The sequence below is a fragment of the Sander vitreus genome, chromosome 1 (assembly GCF_031162955.1).
Source record: "Sander vitreus isolate 19-12246 chromosome 1, sanVit1, whole genome shotgun sequence".
NCBI classification, from domain to species: Eukaryota; Metazoa; Chordata; class Actinopteri; order Perciformes; family Percidae; genus Sander; species Sander vitreus.
In genome coordinates this window covers 24746290-24772200 of record NC_135855.1, presented here as the reverse complement: position 1 = coordinate 24772200, position 25911 = coordinate 24746290, and the positions used below count along the sequence as shown (strand labels likewise).

The window sequence follows — 25911 nt, the reverse complement described above, 5'->3', positions numbered from 1 at the left end:
GTAACGTAGGTGCCAGGTTTTGACAAGAAAGAATAAAGTGCGGAATAAAAAAGATGATATCTCTGAATTTTTTGCATCAAATTTTGACATTATGTATTCAACAATGTTATATGCTAACGTATAATGCTAAATCGGTGGAGTTCTTTTACCACAAGCACTGAAATATGCAACAAAAATGTTGCAAGTGATGACAATCTTGCAGGATCCTGTTCTTCTAGTCTGCAGCTCAGCGCCTTAGTTCATGGTGTATTAGATCTGTAGTTGTACCTGACTGTGTGCTCATGTTCAGCTATGAACATCTGGCATGTGTAGGGACAAAGCAATGCTGCCGTGGTGATGTTTGATTTGCATATTTACACAATTGTTTTCAATGCTGTACATTGTGTGCATTTGTATGGTGCAGCACATGCTGCTGGTGTTCATTATTTGTGCATCCCCTGTGACGTTCTTATGGACCCCACCATGTAAATCAACACCATCTCTATTGATTTGCTTTGGCGCTTGAGCTGGTTTGAAAAAAACAGAAATGGAGCTAAAGCAATTGCAATGTGGGTGAACTGCCTGCTCAAGTGTGCAGCAGACTTATGAGACAGAAAATTCAGATAAAAGGATGAAAGACAACATTAGTTGTCTTCCTCTACGTGTCTGGATGACATTGATGTAACTGCCTGAGTGCAAATTGAATCAGACTTTAATTAGTTAACAACTCAGCCAACATTCATTGAGATCAGTGATCATTATTGAAGTGCTATACCAGAGATAAAACAAACACACACACAATAGTGGAGGAAAGGCATAAAGAGAGTGAGGTGGCTGTCCTAATGTTCCTCCAGAGAGAGAGAGAGAGAGAGAGAGAGAGAGAGAGAGAGAGAGAGAGAGACGTGAGAAAATCAAAGACACCTAAAACAAAATGCAGTTTGATGCACTGCAGCTCAGGTTACTTCATGCTGCTCGATATGGGTTAGAGTAACCAACCACTGGCCCTTTGAAGTCCTCCAAAAGCATCAAACAAGCACTGGACTGCTAGTGTTTCTATGGCAGCCTTCACTTTTGTGAGAGAGCAATGTGATTCGCTGAGGAGACTCAAGTATCTTCCAAACCCATCAAAAATATCCATCTATCCCAAAAACCAGAGACCAAGGTTGAACCTGGCAATGATTGCAAGCACATGTGAAGGTTTTCACAACACCGTGCCACCTCGTACATGATCACACACAGCCCCCTTGTTATGGTAGAACAGCTTAATGCCATGTGGTATATTACCACTTGCCATCTGGAATGATCATAAAGGGTTATGGCACTATCCTGATGGGGTTCAAACTTTATTAGACCTAGAAGTAGGCAGAAGACTACTGAGATAAGCTAAGAGGTAACAAGATGGAGTATGCACTGGGATGAAGGAGCTCCTACAGTTAAAAAGTACAACACATCACTGTGCTACATCCTGGAGTCAGACATTACAACACATCCTCAGAACAGGAACAAGAAATAAGCAATCACAAAATATAAAAACCATATCAACAACTAACTTTAATCCTGATAGCCCATTTAATGTGGCTTCAATTTTGGAATCATACTGGGAAAAAAAGGCTGAAATAAAACAATGTGTTGACAATGAAAAAAAAAAATACATATCTACTTTGTTGTTTTTTAAATATCAAAAAGCTTCTATTAAAGAATGGGAACAGAAACTAAAAACTGCTCCCTCCCTGTAGGCAGAAACAATGTTTTCTTGCCACTCTGGCATACTCTTAGTTCCATCCATCTTCGTCCGCTTATCCGGTGTCGGGTCGCAGGGGGAGCAGCTCCAGCAGGGGACCTCAAACTTCCCTCTCCCGAGCCACATTAACCAGCTCCGACTGGGGGATCCTGAGGAGTTTCCAGGCCAGGTTGAAGATATAATCCCTCCACCTAGTCCTGGGTCTTCCCCGAGGCCTCCTCCCAGCTGGACGTGCCTGGAACACCTCCCTAGGGAGGCACCCAGGGGGCATCCTTACCAGATGCCCGAACCACCTCAACTGGCTCCTTTCGACGCGAAGGAGCAGCGGCTCTACTCCGAGCTCCTCACGGATGACTGAGCTTCTCACCCTATCTCTAAGTGAGACGCCAGCCACCCTCCTGAGGAAACCCATTTCGGCCGCTTGTACCCTGGATCTCGTTCTTTCGGTCATGACCCAGCCTTCATGACCATAGGTGAGGGTAGGAACAAAAACTGACCGGTAGATTGAGAGCTTTGCCTTCCTGCTCAGCTCTCTTTTCGTCACAACGGTGCGATAAATCGAATGTAATACCGCACCCGCTGCACCGATTCTCCGACCAATCTTCCGCTCCATTGTCCCCTCACTCGCGAACAAGACCCCAAGGTACTTGAACTCCTTCACTTGGGGTAAGGACTCATTCCCTACCTGGAGTAGGCACTCCATCGGTTTCCTGCTGAGAACCATGGCCTCAGATTTAGAGGTGCTGATCCTCATCCCAGCCTCTTCACACTCGGCTGCGAACCGATCCAGTGAGTGCCAAAGGTCACAGGCCGATGATGCCATCAGGACCACATCATCTGCAAAAAGCAGCGATGAGATCCCCAGCCCTTGAGACCTTGAGTGGAGTCCTGCATGGGGCTCCAGTGGGGGACTCCATAGTTCTGCTGGGGGACTTCAACACGCACGTGGGCAATGATGGAGACAGGAGCTGTGGTCTTAGGGTCTTAGGTGCCTCAAGGGGCAGTAAACCACGAACACCGGTGGTCAGGGAAGCCGTCCGACTGAAGAAGGAGTCTTTCCGGGATATGTTATCCCAGAGGACTCCAGAGGCAGTTGCAGGGTACCGAAGGGCTGCAGCCTCTGCCATGAAAGAGGCAACGCAGCGGGTGTGGGAGAAGTTTGGAGAAGACATGGAGAAGGACTATCGGTCGGTGCTTCTGGAAAACCGTTCGCCACCTCAGCAGGGGGAAGCGGGGAACCATCCAAGTTGTGTACAGTAAGGATGGGACACTGTTGACCTCAACTGAGGAGGTAATAGGTCGGTGGAAGGAGCACTTTGAGGAACTCCTGAATCCGACTAATACTCCCTCTATGTTAGAGGCAGAGCTGGAGGATGATGGGGGATTGTCGTCAATTTCCCAGGCGGAAGTCACTGATGTAGTCAAACAACTCCACAGTGGCAAAGCCCCTGGGATTGATGAGATCCGTCCAGAAATGCTCAAGGCTGTGGGTGTGGAGGGGCTGTCTTGGTTGACACGCCTCTTCAACATTGCGTGGAAGTCTGGGACAGTGCCAAAGGAGTGGCAGACCGGGGTGGTGGTTTCCCTTTTCAAAAAGGGGGACCGGAGGGTGTGTGCCAATTACCGGGGTATCACACTTCTCAGCCTCCCTGGTAAAGTCTACTCCAAGGTGCTGGGAAGAAAACTAACAGATTAAACGTTAGTTTAATTTTTTTATTATGTTCCCCATTAATAGTGCCATTAATTGTGGCACTGCAGTCAAAGTCCAACCCTTATAAGGCCAAACGCCCGCTGTAAGAGTTTTCTTCTCCATCCATGTCCTATGTGCTTAGAAGATTCACACCTTGACACCAGAAATGTACGCTTACTGAAAAACAAGGTAGCACATCAGAAGTACACAGTGAGTGAATAATGAAGTAAACAGGCTTGTTAGTTCAGCGGAGATCTCTTTCTCTGTGTCTCTCTCCATAGCCACATTTGCACTCTAACTACTAATTTCATTATCAATGAATCTGAGATTCATTTCTGGGTTAATGAATAAATCGTTCATCGAGAAAATCTAGTGTAGATAATAGTAAAAATGCCATTTACAATTTTCTAGAGCAGCAAAGAAGCCAGAAAATGATTAGCATTTTGCTTGATAAATGCTAGTTCACTTTCTGTTGACTTTCTGACCATTGGCTTGAGTGACACAATGAAGTATCAAGTATGTGTCGCTTGGGAGCAGTGGGAGCTGACATCATCGCGGGGTCAAGGCTCTTCCTCTCACTTCTTTAGTGACACCGCCAGCACAACCAGATGTCTTTAAATGCATTGAGTTAGCAGTTTATCCGGTACATGTACTGTGCATTGAAGGGTATATATAATGTTTTGTCTGCACCGATTCACAGTAGATACTGGAACATTAGAAGTAAGTTATATCAGCCATTTTTTGTTTAACTTGTATACAAGCCGAGAGCAGTACATTTTACATCAATTTAACACAGATTCCCTCAAAGCTAAAGCACAAATCATTTCAGAAACTGCATACCACTGTGCTTTTTCAATACTGTCACTCCATGGAAAACCAATACTGTTACAGTGAATTGGCAATCCACATCACAACTGTGGTGATGCTCAGAAAGACTCAGTGACATGCTGTGCCTGGGAAATGGACTGAAAATAACACTGGCGCTGCAGAACAAGTATTTTAACTATTCTGGCAGTCAAAAAGAAAACTGAGATGAAACTCGCCTCTCTGAGATCGAATCAATCATCCACATGTTTTTATTTGACCTTACCCCCAATCTTGGCATTGTAGGCCACACCGACTCCACAGATCCCATTGTTGGCTACTGCTGCCACTTCTCCTGCACATCGTGTCCCATGCCTGGAGAGGAGGAAGAATGAGAAAGTGAGAGGTATGTTTAAGGAACCTACTTATCCTTCTTGTAGTGTCATTCACATAATGACACAGCATTTTACTCTGTATATAAACACAGGTAGGGTATATGTCTAACAAAGGTTGCTTGTGAGAGAATGTGCTCCCTCCTGCACAGAGGTCGAGCTGCAGACTGAGACAAAACAAACTCGTGGAGACAGGTTCCTGGCTTTGATACCTTTAAATAAATCTGAATTCCCATTTGTCTAAAAGAAAACATCCAGTCAATGAGTGGAGACCTACAGTGGTGTGAAAAAGTGTTTGCCCCCTTCCTCATTTCCTGTTCCTTTGCATGTTTGTCACACTTAAGTGTTTCGAACATCAAACCAATTTAAACAATAGTCAAGGACAACACAAGTAAACACAAAATGCAATTTGTAAATGAAGGTGTTAATTATTAAAGGTGAAAAAAAATCCAAACCATCATGGCCCTGTGTGAAAAAGTGATTGCCCCCCTAAACCTAATAACTGGTTGGGCCACCCTTAGCAGCAACAACTGCAACCAAGCGTTTGCGATAACGTGCAATGAGGCTTTTACAGCGCCCTGGAGGAATTTTTGGCCCACTCATCTTTGCAGAATTGTCCTAATTCAGTTACATTAGAGGGTTTTCGAGCATGAACGGCCTTTTTAAGGTCATACCACAACATCTCAATAGGATTCAGGTCAGGACTTTGGCTAGGCCACTCCAAAGTCTTCATTTAGTTTTTTCTTCAGCCATTCGGTGGTGGACTTGCTGGTGTGTTTAGGATCATTGTCCTGCTGCAGAACCCAAGTTCGCTTTCAGCTTGAGTACACGAACAGATGGTCGGACATTCTCCTTCAGGATCTCTTGGTAGACAGCAGAATTCATAGTTCCTTTTATCACGGCAAGTCTTCCAGGTCCTGAAGCAGCAAAACAGCCCCAGACCATCACACTACCACCACCATATTTTACAGTTGGTATAATGTTCTTTTATGAAATGCAGTGTTCCTTCTACGCCAGATATACTTGGACACACACCTTCCAAAGAGTTCCACTTTTTGTCTCATCGGTCCACAGAATGTTGTCCCAAAAGTCTTGGGGATCATCAAGATGTGTTCTGGAGAAATTGAGACAAGCTTTGATGTTCTTTTTGCTCAGCAGTGGTTTTCTCCTTGGAACTCTGCCATGCAGGCCATTTTTTGCCCAGTCTTTTCCTGATGGTGGAGGCATGAACGCTGACCTTAACTGAGGCAAGTGAGGCCTGCAGTTCTTTGGACGTTGTTGTGGGGTCTTTTATGACCTCTTGATGAGTCGTCGCTGCGCTCTTGGGGTAATTTTGGGCGGCCGGCCACTCCTGGGAAGGTTCACCACTGTTCCATGTCTTCGCCATTTGTGGATAATGGCTCTCACTGTGGTTCGCTGGATTCTCAAAGCTTTGGAAATGGCTTTATAACCCTTTCCAGACTGATAGATCTCAATTACTTTCTTTCTCAATTGTTCCTGAATTTCTTTGGGTCTCGGCATGATGTGTAGCTTTTAAGGATCTTCTGGTGGACCTTACTGTGTCAAGCAGCTCCTATTTAAGTGATGCCTTGATTGTGAACAGGTGTGGCAATAATCAGGCCTGGGTGTGGCTAGAGAAATTGAACTCAGGTGTGGACAACCACAGTTATAGTATGTTTTAACAAGGGGGGGCAATCACTTTTTCACACAGGGCCATGATGGTTTGGATTTTTTTTCTCCTTTAATAATAAACACCTTCATTTACAAATTGCATTTTGTGTTTACTTGTGTTGTCCTTGACTTTTGTTTAAATTGGTTTGATGTTCCGAAACACTTAAGTGTGACAAACATGCAAAGGAACAGGAAATGAGGAAGGGGGGCAAACACTTTTTCACACCACTGTATGTACGTTAACTATGGCCTTCTAGCATTAGTAACCTTGGAATTCCTACAGGGCCTGAGTCGAGACAAGGGAAATAAGACGACATACTACCGTCACACATGGGAGGAAATTGTGAATTGTGCCTGAGTCTCTATAGTAAGTTCTAGCTCCAGGCACCGCAGTATAGAGATCCAAGAAGCCGGTACAGAGGGGCTGATCGTCACATTCCAGTCAGGTGCATTCCCCTGGTCTGCCAGATGGATACACACTCTTAATTTCTTTCAAACCATGGCCCAACCATTCCCAGACAGGAATGCTGGAGCCAGGGCAACACTGTGCCACATCAGGAAACAACAAAAACAGTGGACATTCATTACTGTAGGAACAATCTATGCCTGCAGGCTTCCATTTAGGCACTCCGGGTATCCAGCCAAATCAAAAACACGAGAATCAAAACACCACATCAGCATGCACAACAGGCCGTAGCTGCTGTAAGGATATGGACATTTAATCTGAAGGTAGCCTGCTAAAACTACCATAACCAGTTATTAAAAAGTATTTAAAAAAAACTCTAATTCTATATAAACTCATTCTAATAAACTCATTAATCACCTAAATTGAAATGCAATTTAAACTGTTCAAAACAGAGAGGTCGGAGGTGACAGAAGCTGTAACCCATATTTATTTGACTAACTATTTTTAATAACCTTTAAGACTTCTGATTCCAAATATATAATGACAGGTCAGAGAATTGTAATTCATCTGCTGGCCCCTGGAGAACTCTTTAGACACGCTGATGAGCTGAGAGGGCAGAGGTCAATGTCAATGCCACAGTCAACATTGGCAGCGAGTCTCTAATGTGTAACAGGACGTCAGTTAGATGAGTCAGAGGCCTAGCTGCATGCTAATAAAAACATCTTTATAGACACAAAAGTAAACACACACACACACTGACACACACAAATGTCATCTGGACAATTTTCCAGAGAACCTTATCTCGACATTCCTGGAAGTGAAGGCCTGATCACTTTGGGAGTCGTATGTCCTACAGCATCCGTGTTTGTGATGCAGCCGATGATAAGGAGCAGCTCAGGTGTCTGAAACGGGATGCCAGGCATGCACGGGCCTATACCTTCAGTGTTCAACGGAGCCTTGTTCCAAATATTGCTTTGACACATTCATTAGTCACTTACATGGTAGGCTAATTCATAGCCAACAAATGCTGTTACAGAGGTGAAGCTCTCAGTTTCTGAATCTGATTATGCAAGGACTAGTGTACTTGGCCGGGAGTGCTAAAATAGATACAAGAAGATGTCCTTTTACTGCTCCCACTCACTGTTCGGGTCAATGTGAAGAAGAGTGTATCTGTGGGTCATTTCCTTGTGAAAGCAGCCTCGCTTCTGCTATTTATTCAACATGACTTAAAGGAGTCTCTAATGTAAAAGCAAACCAAAAAGATAGCAGCAGCTCCAAATAGTGAAATTAAAATATATGTATAAATTAATTTGGTGTTCTATACAAAATAAAATGTTGGACCTGCTCTTAGCTTTACCTAATGCATACACACACACAGCCATAACCTATTAAAATGCTTCATTAAACTGGTTACTGTTAAATTTAAATATTAGCAATGGCCCCCATGGTACAGACTAATACTTTACAGCACAAATCACCAAATGTAGAATTACACCATAATTAATTAGAGACCTTGACTTTGTGAGTCTGTCAACAGGATGAGATGTCTACTGCCAATGAGGTAGTCTGGCTATCACCAGACCAAGCTCAATCTTTTAAGATTGAACATTAGTCTGGGGAGTCTGCTCTATATTTTCTACTGCACAAGAGGCGTGATCAGCGGGCATAGTTCAAATGACTCTGTACGCTATGGATAGTCCTTCAACCAATAAGACCAACGATCCGGGCCAGCGGCATCAACGGGTTGCTTCTCTTAATACATCCATGGTTGCAGCGCTTCGGTGGCTGGCTTGTTGAATGTGAACAAAAAGCTGCTTGGTCGCTTCTCTATCGTCATCGTGTTAAACCCGCCAATAGCGCGCCAAGTGGATAAGCCAGTTAGTGATTGGTCCCCGCAAAATTGTAACTGAAGCAGGATAGATAAACGTACAGGTTTCCAGCCTGAGCTGCAGGGCGAAATCAAATCGCCGGCAGATCAGGCTGGGTTTACCCAGTCTACCAATGAGGGCAAGGCACGACTGAATGTCCTCAATTTGTCTGTATGCACACATTTCTACTAATCTGCTGTCCTGACAAGACTGACATCACATGAAACCAAACCTGGATTTAACCTCCAGGCCCCGGGTTTCCAAAGGGGGCTAAAGACGTGACAACACAGTGCAGGAGATCATCACATGAAGGGGTCCAGTAAAACTACTCGCAGACATTGTCTGCAGAGACAAAGAGCTGTCTGTCACTACAAATACAGCATTGTTAACAAGTCACACAGAATAGATTGATAGATTCCCTGACACACTGCAGGACTCTCAGACTTCAGTTAGTAGACCAGAACAGAGAAGTACTAACTCTCAGTTGCACTCAGAAAATCAGCTCCATTAATTGCAAAGATGCTCACAATCCCCGCTAATACCTTATACCATTCAACAACTATGTGACCCAACTCCACGAACTGTGATGATTTAGTCAAGAAGTCAGGTATCACAGCAGGCTATACAACAGATGTTTTAGGATTTACAAGATTTATTTCTTTAAAGGGTTTTACTTGATTTTGATCACCTGAAAAAAAAAACTAATCAACAAAAAAACTTGCTGGACATAAAAGTTGGCAAGTAGTTCCATGTTTTCTTCACACTGCAAAACATTTAGTTTTTGTTAGATGTAGTTTAGCCAAGCGGCAACCTCTGGTGCTGAGTATTTAGCTAAGTTCCCCCCTTCATGACCAATGGGGGGGGATATATTATATTCAGGCCTAAAGTTATAAATAACGGCGACGTCAGGCACTGCCAAGATGGTGGCGGCTGGAGCCACAGGGAGCTGTCCACTTAAGCTTCATTTTGGCTCTTCTATGGGTGAAGTCACGGAGAATATGTCCATATTTTATATAGTCTATCTAGTTTACTTTTTTCTTCCCTGGCTGGAGAAACGGCCCAAAGAGGGCCTTTGGCCGTCTGCCTATGTTCCACAAGAAATACAAAGGCCTAGATGAGTAAGTAGTTTAGTAATGAAGTTTAGCTTTAGCTAGTTTTTGTAAAAAAAACTTTCGGATACGTTTGTTATGAGAGATACACTGTAGTATATACATATATAATTGCTTGAGGAAATTAATATAGATTTTTATATAGATTTTTATAATATATAAAAAAACAAAACAACAACACGATCAGTATTCATACCTACAGCTGGCAGAACCATTATCACTGTGCAAAATCTCTCTGGAGGCTTGCTAAAGAGACATGCTATTGTCATTGTAGACAGTATTGCTATTGTATGGAGACACCATGTGTCTGCGGACTTAGTGCAAAGACGGGGAAAAGTATTCATCCAACCTGCACTGGGCCAATTGTGCATTACAAAAAAAGAAAAGGCACAAAAAGCAGCTTTTTGTCTTGTTATATAAAATCTGTCACTGATGCTGCAGGATGTCTTGTGCTACGTAAACTGCAATCCTCTAAGGTGCTACATGTGATAGGTGATACACTGCAGTTTGTGATGCATATAAATTAGTGACTTTACAACAAGAAGATAGCTAAAATGACATGTAACCAAAAACAATTTATTATGGCTTTTGGTATCGGAAACTTGAAACCAAATCAAATCGTATTAACATTTATATCAAAAGGATTTTTAGTAAGACATCCAAGTTGTACATAAACTGTATCAAAAGTTTGACATTGCAATGAAATATTGTGATAGATGTACAACATTGCATTGATCTTTTTATCTTCACCCAGTTCTCGACCAGAATCTGGCATACAACATCTTTCATTCACTTGGTGTTTCTCTTTCGCATTAGCTTAATTACGTTAAATCACTGGGGCTCTCGGGGCTGTGGATAGTGGTGTTTGTTGTTCATTAGTCTATGGACTGCACTGAACCTCAAAGGTAAATCTAAACAACTGTTTTGCTCTGCTCATTCTTAAATCTGTTAATGGTTCTGCCAGGTTACTAATGAGCTGGCCTTCAGGACAAAAGTTCCGGCGATGTTTATAGAGCATGATAAAGAGAGGAATATGAAGAAAATGTCTAGGGAGAGATTAATGTAGGGTCTGCTGAAAATTAATCAGCCTTCTGTTTGCAATACTGATAGGTAAGTCCCTCCATCCATCGCTGTGCATTAAATATTTCTGAATTTACATGTGCAGTCAGTCTGCACTGCCCTTTGTTTACCTTGTTTTTTCCTGTGCATCATCATCATGACAATGCTGTATGTTCTTTGCACATGTTGAATAGTGTGATGCTGACTGCTATAGCTTATGTTGAGAGCTAGCCTTGATCTAAATCAGGAGGCAATACATTCAAATAAAAAACTCCATACTAGTTTAGCCAGGTTTAATCCAGAAAATGCACATTTGGAAACCATCCTGATAGGGGACAGAGAAAACCCTGGAATCAGAAACATCTAGATCACATGCTGTCTTAGATAAACATGAGGGTGAATGGCCACATTGCTACTGATCCATCCTCACTGCTTCCCGTATGCTGGTAATGAAAGGCGCCCTTATGGAGGTGAACAGAGTTGGGCTTTCTGCAAGGAACAGACACTTACAGTCTTACACAACCTTAGGCATTTTCATGCCCGCCCACAGGTTGTTTACAAATGCATCCTGCACCAACCTACTGTAAAATAAGAGAAGCAGGCACACACACAAATATGCTCCCTGTCAATTGGTTTTGCCACAAAGAAGACAGGGAGAGCTGGGTGGCAAGAGATAAGAGCTGAGGTGAGCGAGGGTTGGAAAGAGGTGCAGGCAAATTGAAGGAAACATCAATAGTAAGTGTCTTAGCTGGGCTCTGGGCCACTACGAGCCACCAGAAGAACTTAAGCGTGCCTTGGCATAGATTGTGGAGCTGGAGGGATATTCACATTCTTCCACACGAAATTCCACCATTTAGGGTTGTGTTGATGGTGGTGTTAAAACCGTTTGAGGCACTGGCACAGACTCTTGGGCTGAGTTAGAAAGCAGCGGCGTATTGTTTGCACTATTTCCATGTTTATCAAAACCTTTAATGATAGTTATGTTTTTGGGGGGGGGGTCCTGCCCCCTGAAGAAGTATTCTCCATTTTGAGTATGAAAACAATTACACACCCTCTACAATCTGCCTCCACTTCTTATATGTTCCACAAAGCCTTTAAGGAGCTGATTTGGCATTGGCATAATTACAGTATGTTTAGGCCATTCCGCAGCTCTGACTATATCCCTCTGGCCTCCATATTCATGGTGCTTGCTCCTTGCCCCTGTCTCAGTTGGGGACGTTTGATTTCCATCCCTACCTAACTTCTATCTTCCTTGCCTATCACCAGTAATCATGGTGAGCCTCAGGATAAAAAAGCCTCTCAGGCCAGTGGCCCACAAACAGAAGATTACAGCGATTCAGAAATTAAAGTCAGACGGGAGGCAGGCGGCGGGAATGAAGAAAGACGAGCAAGGGCCCTCCAGAGCCAAGAGATTTGCTCTGTTTCATTAATGCTGATTAACTTAATTCAAATCAATTCTCTGCGAGACATCACTGTGGTGGTAAACAACTCCTAATACCATCTGCAGAGGCCACTGCAATAAAGCTGTTTTCTTCACACAATACCTTAATCCTAGTGTAGATTTACTCTACTTACCCAGGATATAGACATGCCCCAATGGCACCTTGTGACTTAAGCGGCCAGAGCAAATCCACAAACTTGGGGGCAGGATTTATTTTAGTAATTTCCCATTTTTGGAAAATTGGAAAATCTAAATCTCTTGGACAAACCCCACAGGCTCTGGCCTTTAGTTAGGTTTTTTTCCCATAAATGGCACCCCGGTCATAAGCCTATTTACATGTCAGCTATCAGAAAGTGAGGTGGATAAATTATTGAACAAATGCAATTTCCTCCTGACACGTCCCCCATTCACGGCCGGCATTTAGAAAACACAGGTGGGTGGTTTCAGGACGGGCCAACAGACAGAGAAGAGTGGAAATGAAATAGTTATTTGTGTAGATTTCTACCTGTTGTCATTTAGCTGTGTGTATCGAGGCTGAGGATCTGGGTCACCATCATTCACATCGTAGCTGGCATCCGGGTCCTAAATAAAGACGCAGATAAGCTGTTAGAGTCAGATGCAGAAGTCAGTTTGGCAAATCATCAGTATTCAAAAATCTGCAAAATTTAAAACCTCAAAAACTGTCTGCACAGAAATTACTCTTAAAATCCATCAACCACAAATACGACACTAGCTTTAATTGGAAATCTGCTCTATTTAGTCTGTTCTTATCTTCATTCTGTTTGCTGCTGCAGTGTACAGCCTTTCCATGGAAAACACAATGTTTCAGCTTATTTAGGAGTTAGACTTACGTAGTTCTGCATCAAGTCAGGATGGTTCTTCTCTATTCCATCATCCAGGATGGACACCACCACACCTTTACCCGTGTAGCCCAACTGCCACGCAGATTTGGCATTCAAGTCACGGTGGTTGCTGTTGTACTAAGGATGGAGAAAGAAAAACAACTTAGATGGAATGTAATTATCCAAGAGACACCTGAGTGCTGACAAGAATGTGCTTTAAACTAAATCTGGAAGGGCTTAACTCTATAAAAAAAATAAAGGCAATCATTTAAGACATTTTGATGAGACTGGGCTTTGGACTGAATCATTGGGAAAAAGGTGCAGCTTAATGCATTTCAGTCATTCTTCCTTAGTGAAAAGTTAAAGTTTTTCAATGAGGGGAAGGTGGTATTACAAGGTTACAGAGAGCATCTCTATTCTGAAAGCATCAATGCCATGCATCATCGCATTTATTTTTAATACCAAGCAAAGCACCGGTGAACTGGATCATGGCACACACAGTAATCATTCTGTATGCTTTTTGATATGCTTTTGACATTCAATTTGACCTTTCGTTAAGAGCCACGTCTGGTATTTTATCAACTTCAAAGCTCTTCTTTTTAAAGTGTACCGTCGGTTAATTATAATGTGTCTAATGTACCGCCGGCCACATTTTCCTCTTAGCTTTCAGACCCTGCAGTCTGTCAGAGAGGATGATCATTGACACTACCATCAAGAAGAAAATCAATTAAAGCTGAAAGTTGTGATCTGCAATGCCGATTCAAATTTAAAAAAGGCCCTTTGTTGCTGACGCGCTGAGTGCTGTATAATAAATCTAAGGAGAGGCATGTGCAAGGTTTCATTTTGAATATTGCTAATTAAGGGAGTTATTTTCTTCCTTAAGGTCAGCATTCCTTCTGCACACTGACATCTTGAGCAGTATGTACAGCATGGACAGCTTGAGATTTCCGCTTTGAGGCTTGCCCATGACTTATCATGTCTCATTATTTAGACAAATATCACAAAAATATTAAATATTGATTATAACAGCAGATGCTGACCATTAGCATCTGCCCACCGTGGACACCCTGCCAACAAGCACAGCCACGCTCTCCTCTGGCCCGCCAGGTTCAGTTTTAATGAGGCACAGGCTTATTTCCTGCTAGTTGAAAGCGGCAGCACATTCCTGCAACCTGAAAACTTTTGCTACAACTTTGCACTTCGGAACATATATTACTACAATAACTTATTATCTGAAATACACAGAATGTATTTTGATAATGGGAGACAATTTTTTTTATGTAACTCAGCAGGGTGTAGATATTTGTACAGTATATAACCTGTCCACAAGTTCATTAACAACTAACATGATAACATAGTGGAATCTGTGAATAGTGGATCTGAGAAAAGTAAATGTGTTGCTCTAGTTTTCATGTCTTTTTTGTGTTTTAATGAGCTTTACAGCCTCATGGGATGCCCACACACTCAAACCACACCATAAATAGAAATCAATCTTTGTTTTTATGTGTTCTACTCACACAGGTTCAGCACCTCTTTAAAAAGAACCGCACAGTGCATCATGTTTCTAAATATCAGCCAAGTAGATTTAATAATTTCTAATGAAAATGTCATAAAACATTTGTAATTTCTTTATGTGCCAACAAAGATGCTAGAGCTGCAACAATTAGTCAATTAATCAATTAGTTGGCCGAAAGGCAATTAACAGCAACTATTTTGATAATGGATTAATAATTTCATTTTTCAGACAACAAATTCCAATCATTTGCTGTTTCCAGCTTCTTAAATGTGAGGATTTGCTGCTTTTTCTTCAGTCACAAAAAAAGATATTTCACTGACTATCATATGATAGTCAGTGAAATATCTGGGTGTTGGATTATATTCAATTTGGGTTCTGAGAAATTGTGATGGGCATTTTCTTTCTGACATTTTAGAAACGAAAGGATTAATCAAGAAAATAATTGGAAGATTAACCGATAATCATCATTAGCTGCAGCTCTAAAAGATACTAAAGAATGTGATTACGTTTTGCACAAAACATTTCCTTATCCATATGCTTCACAGGCAGGCTTTAATATCAGTGAAATACTCATAACTGTAGTGAACGTATGGCAGAATCTATTACATCTAGTCACATTAATACAACCAGGCAGCAGACTCTTATTGCCTCCTTTGCCTTTCAAGTTGCCACTAACTACTCCAACACACTGGGGACGTCAGTCTGCCTCTGTTAAAGCAAAGACATTGTTGAAAAACTGGTGATGCAAGTCTGTTTGCATCACCATGAATTTCCTTCCGCCTGAAGCACCCTCACAGTAATTTAAGGAAGAGTGGAGCCGAACAGAAAATCTCGGGGGTTGTTAGTGCTGCTTTTAACAGGCCAACGTACCAGTGACATTCTTCAAGTCAAACGGAAAAATCAATCAACAGAGAACCAGAGCAATTCAAGGTGAATCACCTGTGTCTTTTCCTCCGCTTTCTCTCTTTGTTTCTATGTGGACTAAACCACCAACTTTAAAAAGCATGTCATTTACAATTCAAATGCACTCTGTGTATGCATGTATGCTGTTGTTGTTTAAGCTGAATCATTTAGGTGTAGTCACTCAGACTTGTGTTTGTTCTTTCGTGTTCTGCAAACAAGACACACAACAGCATTTCGTACAAAGTCGGTATATTGGATTCATACAAGCTTGTCTTTTGACTCGGGGGGAAAGATCACAGCCCCAAATTTAATTAAGTGTATTGACTTTGGGTGGATAAAAAGCTCAACCAGTGTGCGCACCGCTGAATTATGTCTCACAGACGAACACAAAAACACACAGCACAGCCTTTTGTTCAATGACGTTTCTGTTCAGCAGCGTTCATACTCACCAGGTACCACTGGTCTCTGAACTTGGGATCTAACGGTTCTACGAAAACATCCCTCTTTTTTCTCCGTTTCGACACTTGTTGCTCGGCCCAAGTCACCTAAAAAGGAGAGCACAAACACAGAAATAAACATGTAAAGATTAGCAATACAAACAAAACGGTGGTGAGGTAAGGTGATGCTCAGCGGAGAAAAAAAAGCCTCCAGCCACAAAAGGTTACTGCTCACTGTCATAAAAAAAAAAACTAAAAACAGAACAAGAAATAATTATGTGCTGGACATGAGGGTCACCATGTCAAATGAATTAATAGAGATCCAAATTCTCAGCGGGAGGACAGCAGACAGTGAGATTAGAGGCACAGAGGTATCACTAATGAGACTCGCTGATGAACTCCAGAGCAGCCCGGGATTAATTAAAACTTCTGGATTAGTGTAAAATGAGATACACCTAAACAATTATGCACACTAACAATATACACACAAGATGTACAAATTAATTCATTCAAGTCTATCAACACTAATGTCTGCAGCAGGCTTTCATAATGTGCAAGCTCCTGCAGAAAGTGTTGTCAGAAGCAGAACGCATACAGTGAAAATAAGCCTGCATCTCACTCCCTCTGCAGAGTTGTGCTCGCTGTACAGAAAAAACGCCCGAGTAGACGAGGACAGAAAAGAATGTGTCAGAGTAGGAAGACAGAGAACTGCCTGCCGCAAGGACAGAGCACCTGATTTGAAGGACAACCAAATCACAGAGCACCTCTCTCTCTCTGCAGATCACTAGAGACACAAGAGTAAAAACGGAAAAAAGTAATGAAGGTCACATTAGCTGCTACATCGAAGTGATGCAGCTACATTGAAGTGATGCCAATTCAACACTACCATATCATAACCGCATAATGGAATAATTTCACTTCAAGGAGCAGAGAGGTTTGTGTGCGGGTTCGTGTTAGCGTTCGCTCCCTCAGCTCAATCAGTCTAAGTGGAGGAGACGTTTCCACCAGGATTCATCTGATTCTTATTTGGAAGATGAGGTCAGCCCTGTGAGGTGCAGCTGCAGCAGTTTACACACAAAACGGGGTGCCAGCTTTTTTCACAATGAACATGCGCACTTAGGGAGCGACACAATTATGGGCCCTGAAGGGACTACTGCTGTTAACACAGATGGATATGTCGCCAAACATGGGAAATGGTAGATGAACAAAAAAAAGTAGCCAACCATTTTCACGCCATTGAGAATCCTCACTGTATATGTTCAGAATATACGTAAGAATAGGTCTAAAAAAAAAAAAAGAAAAAGCTGGCACTGTTAACTTTTTCTTTGTGCTGGCGTTGTCAGCCTAAGGGCTTTTGCTTTTGGAAGAAGAAATCTTATCTACTATACCACATTCAAAAAATAAATGCCTGTGTCCTATTTCTGAATTTCATTCTGTTTAATTATCTTGCAGACACACAATGAAAAGTTAAATCAAGGTGGTAAACATGTCGCAGAAAAATGTACAACTGGTCAGAAGCAGTTAAGTTGTATATATTTGCCATTCTCATTATAATGCAAAAAGTTAATTCAATATTGCTTTTCGTAGGACTGAATTAAATCTAATTAAATGTTGTCGATGACCTCATATTGGCTGCTCAATCTCATCTTCACTGAATCAATACATATTTATCTTATCAATATAATTTTTTTAGAAGGAAAGTTTCAGTTCCCGAGAGTTTCACAAAACTATTCCTAAGTGACATTATTACTACATCTAATTAGTTTTCTGAAAGGACAGTTGTTGATGTGCTTCTCTCAGTCAGGCTTTAATATTGACTTTCTGTTTTAAAGAAAATGGCAGTATTGACTGAAATGTCTACAGTCTGAGTGACAAAGACTCAGTTGTATGCAGGGAACATATTCAACGGCATAACAGTAGTCCGTGTAATTTTCAGTCCGATAGAAATGAGCCATTTTCTCTTGCGTCATAAGGCGGTGTGTGTGATTTCTTCTCTTCCATTTCCTCAACTGCTTTTCAACATGAAATCCTGTATGAAACTTCTGTTTTCTCACATACATAAGGGATAGTTCTCTGACTCAGTTCAAACATGACAGGATTCTTAAGAAAAAAGAGGCAATGTTTGTGCAATATAAGTTTTCTAGGGCAACACAGGAAGTTATGTTTAATGTACATGGCAACGGACTGTTTACTGCACCGTGTTTAGCTTGTGGAGCTTGTATTGCATCAAATTCTCCTAAAACCATCTCATTATCATTGCCGAGCATGGTGTAGCTTTTAATTCAATTGGTATTGTTTTGCATACTATAAACAAAACCAGCATATGTAAGTCACTGTAATAGTGTGCATGCCATTTACTGATCACAGTATATGCTTAAATTAAATCTAAATTCGTCTCTTAAGGGTCTTGTTATGACATGACCATAAAATCAATTAAACAACTACAGCAGCCACAAAGTTTAATCATCAATATTAAAGAATACATTTGTTTCTCAAAATCTTTAAACTTGCCCAACTTAAGGTCGAACCACAGGGCCAGGCTCAACAAGAAAACAAGATAACATGACTGCTCAATCAAAGCTCATATACTTTCAGCAAACATGCGATTAAGCTTCAGTACAATAGCTACAGTTTCTGCTCCTTTTAGCTGCAGACACCTCAGTGACCAGTAATTTGTGCAGTCATCCTAATGTCACACAGTTCTTGGAAGTGTCCATCAAAACACAGCAAATACATGTCTTTGCTTTAGTCCTACTCATGAGGAAATGGTGGCACAGATTAGTGTTCTGGGTGTGTTCACAAACACACATTGGGGATGCTAAATCAGTAAACCCTTGGGGGAAAACTTCCTGAAAGCTGCATACTAGTACAGTAATTACCTTCATTTCAGTACTTTGTGTTCCATGCGTGGGAAGAAATACATAATTTCAGTTAAAATCATTTAACACTGTTCAATTGTAAGTTATATAAAAAGTCCTTACATTGTGAGAATGCCAGTGACCCTTCTGTTAAATTAACTATTTGAATATTAAACTAAACTTGAGATCAAAGTCCTCATTTCCACAAAAAAAAAAGATTCTGCTCCCTATTCATATTCACAACAAACATAAACAAGAACAACACAAGTTGTATTTTTCAGCTTCAAACTCATAATTCATATTGAACGGTTCCCTACTTTTGGCAGGAGAGTAACAAGCATTTCCATTTTGCAGTATTAATGTGAAGGGTCTTTTGAAAACTTTAATAGTCTGTGACAGAACACAGAGCCCAGAAGTTGACAAACAGCATTCTTCATTATAAATGGGCTTTGAAAATGGAAAACGGTGTCTATCTCATGCGTCCAGACGGATCCAGTGCAGAACTAATGTTCACAAACAGACTGCTCGGTTCGTGTTTAGGTAAAGAATCGTATCTGTCCAACAAATAGATTCCCAACCCTACTCATTTTGTCCCACCCAACTCTTTGTCCTTCTTCATTATATAAACATAGCATCCTCCCTCTGAGGCCAAACGGAAGCCTCAAATAAAGCATCATTACAATAAAAGGAACACACTAGATCAGTGGCTTAGTCATTTATATTTATGCTAAAGCATGCTACTATTCTTGCTATAGTTGTAAAACTGGCAATAAAACCAGTCAAACAAATGATGATAATGTTCTGTGTTTCTGAGCCACTCGTTAATTTGCTATGTCTGTCTTATTCCTTCTCTTCTTTTCGACAAACAAGAACACTAAAGCAAAGCAAACTGCCCGCTACAACAACATAATAAAACAGAAAACAGTAGAAGGCATGGAGTAAGTAGATAGAGCAGAGTTTTAAATCTTCAATAGAGCCTATTAACAGGGCTCTGTTAGCCAGTCTATGAGATCTGGCAGAGGTCCCGGTGCTTTTGTCAGTAATTAGACACTCTTCAAAGAGAGTTTACTGAGCCTTTTGTTCAGGCTTCATCTAGACCAGTTTAAAAGCTGCAGGGACCGTCTCTCTGGAATTAAAAAATTCCTCCCATTATAAATATTTTTGCAATGTTTTATCTTTTTAGAAAAAATGATGACAATAAGAATCAAATTTGCAATGATCTGCTGGTTAATGAAAGCTCTGACAAACAAATAGATACAACTAAAACTGGTAGATTCCTGTGGGTACTGACAAACTGACCTGACCCCTCCTGCACAGACAGGAGGACCTGGAACTATAACGCTCCCCTTTCTGTGAGGTGCTGTGGGAAAAAAGGAATTCAACAACAGGAAATGGAGCTGCAGAGTAAAGGAAATCCCAAAGAGGGAGGTGGACCATTTGATGGACGCAAACAAAGCCAGCTGAAGTTGTTCTATTCCCAGTGTGCACCTGTAGTGTGTAGCTGCACAGCATGACAGCAGGGTCAGATTTCATTCACTTTTTTATGGCAGTAGATTTATTTTGACATTTGCCTCTCTAGTGGCACTTGTATATACAGTATTTATATGGAGATTTATCTACATTACTATAATACTGAAAGGAGCTGGACACAATTTTGATGTAACCATGTTCATATAATTTCAAAAGATTACAGAGACAGAAAGAAGAAGAGACAGTGTTATAAGAAGGCCGGAGAAAAGGGGAATAGCGGAAACGTTTTCTCACAATTCACAGTTGTAAGACAAGTTTCTGGTAGACTTCATCGTTAGGAGAAAATATAATGCAAGAATGAAGTCAGATCAGCGAGGAAACAAAGAATTCAACAACGCCTCGAGGAGCCTGAGCCAGTCTTCTGGATCAGCATTGGAGTCAGTTGGTCACTATTGGCTATATAAAGCCAGAGCCATTTCAGATTCATTGTTCATTTTAACCCATTGTGCTCTGGGTAGGCCAGCTGTCAAATGGCCCTGCTGCTCTGTGATAAAACACTTTAACGTTCTCCTGATGCACAGCATTGTCAGCCAGGGAACCACGGAGGAGCACAAACAAATAAATAGCAGCCAGCAGTTCCAATTAATATTTTTCCCATTGACACAAATTTCACCAAGCAATGCAAGAAAGGCTGCAAAAGTGACTGTTTTTTGTCTTTGCTTCAGCAACATTTAACAGCTACACAGCTGCTCTGAAGTGCAGCTGTCAACTGAAAATTGCATGTAAACTTTTGAGTTTACTGAGCATGCAGAGAGGCTGTCTGAAAACAAACCTAATAAAAGGCCTTTGGACAGACCCTTTGTTATGTATTTGGTGTAGTCTGAAGATAGTTAAACAGCAATCAAAAAGCAATATTAGGCTCATTATTTTGGCTCAATTCTTTAGTGTCTATATGGGATCAAATAACATAATCATGTTCCCATAGGCATCCAGAAAGTGAGCGAAACTAAGCAAGTAAACTAAGGGGGGGTAAGGGTAAGGGGGTGCCTATTTTCAAGCTTTGTTTGAAGGGAGGCCCACAGTATATTATATTGTAGGAAACCATTGATGTAAAGCTGTGATATGGAAACAGTTTTAGCGTTATATGATTTGTACACATACTTAAAGCCCCACTCCCGACACGTTTTAAAGTATGTAAAATTACGCTGCCTGCTTTCTTTCGGTGCCCATTTTAATTGGGCTGTTCAGTTGCGACGCGAAGCTCTGTGACCAGGGAGCATACTTCTATTTTTCTTTTCCAAAAGTTTTAAAAGATTCTTTTAAAAGTACTCATACATCTACTTTCTCTGGCGCACACTCCCTTGTATTCCCACAGCTATGAATGTTAATTTCACACTCTTCCATTTGTCCTTCCCAATGGGGTAGGACACAGACTAATTTTGAAACTTACCTCAAACTCTCTTGCAAAACAGCGAGACAATATAGAAACATGTAATTTCAATTAGATCAGTCAAGGAGGAGGCAGTAGGTTTCACAGAAGAGTGCATGTATCTGGGGAGCAACAGCTCACCTCCGAGCACGCAGGTGAAAGGAAAACAGGCAGTGTGGACGCCGCGGCTCGTCTGAGACAACCATTAAAAAAGGTGAAATATGAAGGCTATGGTTTTGGTTCTTTGCCCTGTGGCTGTTAGCTTATTGTATTCCTCTCTCTTTTCTACTGTGCTTCTCCTTCTCATTGTAAGAAAAGAGCTTTGACCATTTTATCCATAGCTACAGTAAAGGCAACACCACAACCACCCCTCATGGATGACACTTCAAATACAGCAACTGTACCCACACTTCCTCCCCACAGCATACTCCAAAACATCAATAAACGTTATGCACATCCATGAACACACAGTCCATCAATCATAGCCCCTGAAATAAACTTCTTACCTTGGGATCTCTTGAAAGTCGGACTTGTGTCCCCCTGTGATCTGACAGCGATCTTTTCACCACTGTACGATGCCTGAAGTGATAATAATCACCAAATACCTGAAAAGACAACAGGATACGATCAGTTATCACATGAGGACATTTAAATCTGTAATCTGATAATACCGCTACATCTGATAATAGCTTCAATGAAGTATGAATGACTCTGGTTGTGCTAAATCACTACCACTAAGCCCCTTTGTCAAAAATACAGAAGTATTGGTTGAGTACAGTATACCAAAACAGTGCAAAACAGTGGAAAATACATAGCTGCATAACCAAATAACACATGAAGCCATGAATCAAACTACATATTAAAAAAAAGGCTCATGATGCAATAAAAATGGAGACGCAGAAACATGCATGTAGACTTCCGGCCTTCACACTAGTTTCATACTGAAGTTAGGCAAATATACATGTGTGGATCGAAACACGTAATGTCCCACCCAACTCTTGGTCCTTCTAAATATATAAATATTTTTAAATATATACATACATGCAGTAAATCCATTATTTATGAATATATTTTACAGCAGTGTTAACCACAGTGCCTTACAGCATCCACTGAAACAAAAGCAGAATCAAATAACCTTGATATTTGGATTGCCCTTTTCTCTCTATAGCAATCTTCTACTCAGGTGCCAGGAGGTTAACAAATCTCTCACCCAACCTTGCGACTGCAAATCATTTTTCCCTGTATTCTGCGGTGCCAAGTGAGGTTAATGGGCCGCATTAGCCGGTAAAAGGTGTGCTCACAATTAGGAGAAGCCTATTTCCATTTTCATTACCAAAAACCCTTACCCAACTCCACCACCACAGTGACTTACGTATTCCTGTGTGGGAAACCTGATACATGACCCATAATCCTCTGTGCTCAGTCCAGTTATTACCACTGTGTAATTAAGGTCATTAATAGAGCAGTGAGCTGCGACACACTTCAAAGAATACGTTGTCCGAGCAAAGAAACACACTCCACATCACAGCTGAGCAGTTTCAGAGGGAAGATAACTTGATGGCGTGAATCTACACGAGTACTGAAACAATTAGCCAAATAATTGATTAACAGAGAATACAACCTGATAACCCATTAATAATTCAAATTACTTACCAAGTAAAAGACCAACAGTTGCTGGTTACAGCCTCTCAAATTTGAGGATCTGCTTGCTTTTCTACAATTTCTACATTCAGCGTTAAATACTGTGTTTAGAGCTAACCAATCAAACTTCTATAGGTAGGTACTCAGGTGGTGTTAACTGCTCCATATGCACTAAACTGTTAAATAATGACTTCACTGAAGAGAAAAAGGGGGAACAGTGAGTCATAAACAAAATTATTACAGCACACTGATTCTAGACGGGAGTTCAACGTAATTATAGGCAGCATAAACATATGAAAGGAGAAAAAGCCATACATATTTTGTCAACAGACTGGGATGCTTTGTGTCCCCGCAACGGTTGATGCAGAGCTGAGGTACTGCAGTGTGTGTGTGTACTGCATTCTTTTACTAAAGAGTCCCGGTTCAGTCCCTCAACCTCCTCTGCTCCCATTTAATCACAGTAAACAGGCCGATTCCAGCCATGCTGACACAAAAAGCCTCTGCACACAAAGCCAGTGGACAATAGGGAGGCAATAACCAAGAGGGAAGACATACTTTACAGTGATATTCAGCACAGAGGTGGAACCACCACCACAGGTGTGTGTGTGTGTGTGTGTGTGTGTGTGTGTGTGTGTGTGTGTGTGTGTGTGTGTGTGTGTGTGTGTGTGTGTGTGTGTGTGGCAGTGTTAGGGAAATTATGATACATACTTTCCCTCTTATTTGTTAAACTGTTTGCATAGAATAATATTATATTCTTCCTCTGTCTGTTAAATTAAACTATTTGCATAGTAAGAAACCATAACACTACTTGAACTCACAACATAACATGGGAGTCACTGTTTTGTCCTTGTCTAAAGCACGGTGTGTTCCTGAGAGCATACATGCCCTCCCAGACCAGATAGGGGAGACGTCATAGACTCTGACAAGATAACAATTGACGACATCTACTCTGTATCATGATTTATTACATTTCACTGGGTATTATGAAAAGCAGCTATAGAGAGCTTTTCGTTAGGTCATTGTCTGTACTATTCTGTAGTGCAGAGACTGCCTCCTTGTTGGGTTCTCAAATAAAATATAACTTAATATAACTTCAGTGGCCCTGTCTTTTATTTGATAATGAAATTATTCTAACAGGCAGTAAAACCATTAGAGAACTAGATCAGAAAGAAAATGCAGGATATGCTCTGTACATCACATGCACACAACAGTGCATGACTTCTTCCTAAAACTTCAACTACTATTTCTACATGTGTACACTTCTTTGAGAACGTAGATTTTAGATTAGTTTTTTTATTTGCAACAATTACAACAACCTCCCTACAAGCAAGAGAATAGGTCAAGACTGAGCAGCCTCTGACTGGACAGAGATTGGTTCTAAGATTTAAAAAAATAAATAAATAAATAAATTGTGCATATGCATGAGGCACAAATGCATGGATGTCACCTCACATTAAAAACAGGTCAACTGTGTCAAACATTTGCAGACACACACTCACACATTCTAGCTGCGCTAAATGTCTAACCCTGCAGCTCAATCATCGTTTGGCAATCAGCAACAACACTTAAGAGCTTTATGTTTTCGACCATTTAATCTCAGGACCACAGTGTTTCAGTGGGGATTAACTGCTTTCCACTGGAAAAAGGGCCATTTAAAACAAAGACATTCAGATGGAAAAAGGAAGTGGAAACACACGGACCAGGTCCAGGACTTGTGAGTGACCATTACTGATGTGATAAGCTGGGCACTGATGGAGCACAACAGGCTTAACCTGTGCTCTCCGAGTGGCCTATTACTGAAGTGAGGCATTAATCCATCAACCTCATTAAAATGTGCGGTAACAGACAGCGGAAAATTACTGTCTGCTGGTTTGTTTGCATGTGTGCTGCCAACCTGCCTGCCAAATTTACCTTGTGGGAAAGCACTTATCAAAAGGTCTGGTTCCTCATCTCCAGTGACTGTTGACACATTTATGTTTTCCAAAGAACCAAACAATGTCTGGAGACAAAGTGGGAAAGAGGTTTGCAGGCTGCAATAAAGTGATATGAAACGGTTTTCCATATGTAACTGTGTGAATGTCAAGAACAAAGCCTGTGGGTTTTGTAAATTTCAATTGAGAGGAGGCCATAAATTGCAGTTAAACTACAGACACATCAATCCTGACACATTTCATATCAATGCTGCTGTATACAAGGGCCACTATTCTCTCTGAAGGTCATTGAGTATCTTGTGAGTATCACGTCTCTATCACCAGACAATAAAAAAAAGACATTCTAAAGCTGTAAGTGCATCTTTCATATGCTTCTCTACAATGATTCTTGGACTATTTAATAACCAATCCCTCAGTGTTGTCCTTCGTTTGACAATATGAAATCTTCTTTAGTCTGAACTCTTATTCCATCTTGTAGATCTGCAAAAAAAAATGAATTATTCTGCTTACATCAGATTACATTGTGCCATGTGCTCGGCTGTTTGCCCATGATTAGCGTTCCCACATCTGCAACCTTGCTATCAGTAACCCAGTCCTCATTTCTGCACCATCGTGGCTCCTTGACGAAATAACCCTCCCCCTCAGGTCAAGATTGTAGAGTTGCAAAGCCTGAGGACCTTTCTCTTTCAGAAAAACCCTTAAAAATACCACTTTTCCCACTTCT

The 25911-nt window shown here is 41.2% G+C and overlaps 1 protein-coding gene across 2 annotated transcripts in view; it reads right to left on the bottom strand.

Annotated features, from left to right (window-relative positions):
- The window catches only part of furina (furin (paired basic amino acid cleaving enzyme) a), an 84727-nt gene that overhangs the window by 21888 nt on the left and 36928 nt on the right, over positions 1 to 25911 (bottom strand). For both annotated transcript variants that reach the window (XM_078249756.1, XM_078249747.1), the window contains exons 3-7: positions 22122 to 22220; positions 15871 to 15966; positions 13012 to 13140; positions 12666 to 12742; positions 4501 to 4589 (exon numbers count right to left, since the gene is read on the bottom strand). In XM_078249756.1, coding sequence (XP_078105882.1) covers positions 4501 to 4589; positions 12666 to 12742; positions 13012 to 13140; positions 15871 to 15966; positions 22122 to 22220 — 490 coding nt within the window. The remainder of the gene's footprint in view (positions 1 to 4500; positions 4590 to 12665; positions 12743 to 13011; positions 13141 to 15870; positions 15967 to 22121; positions 22221 to 25911) is intronic.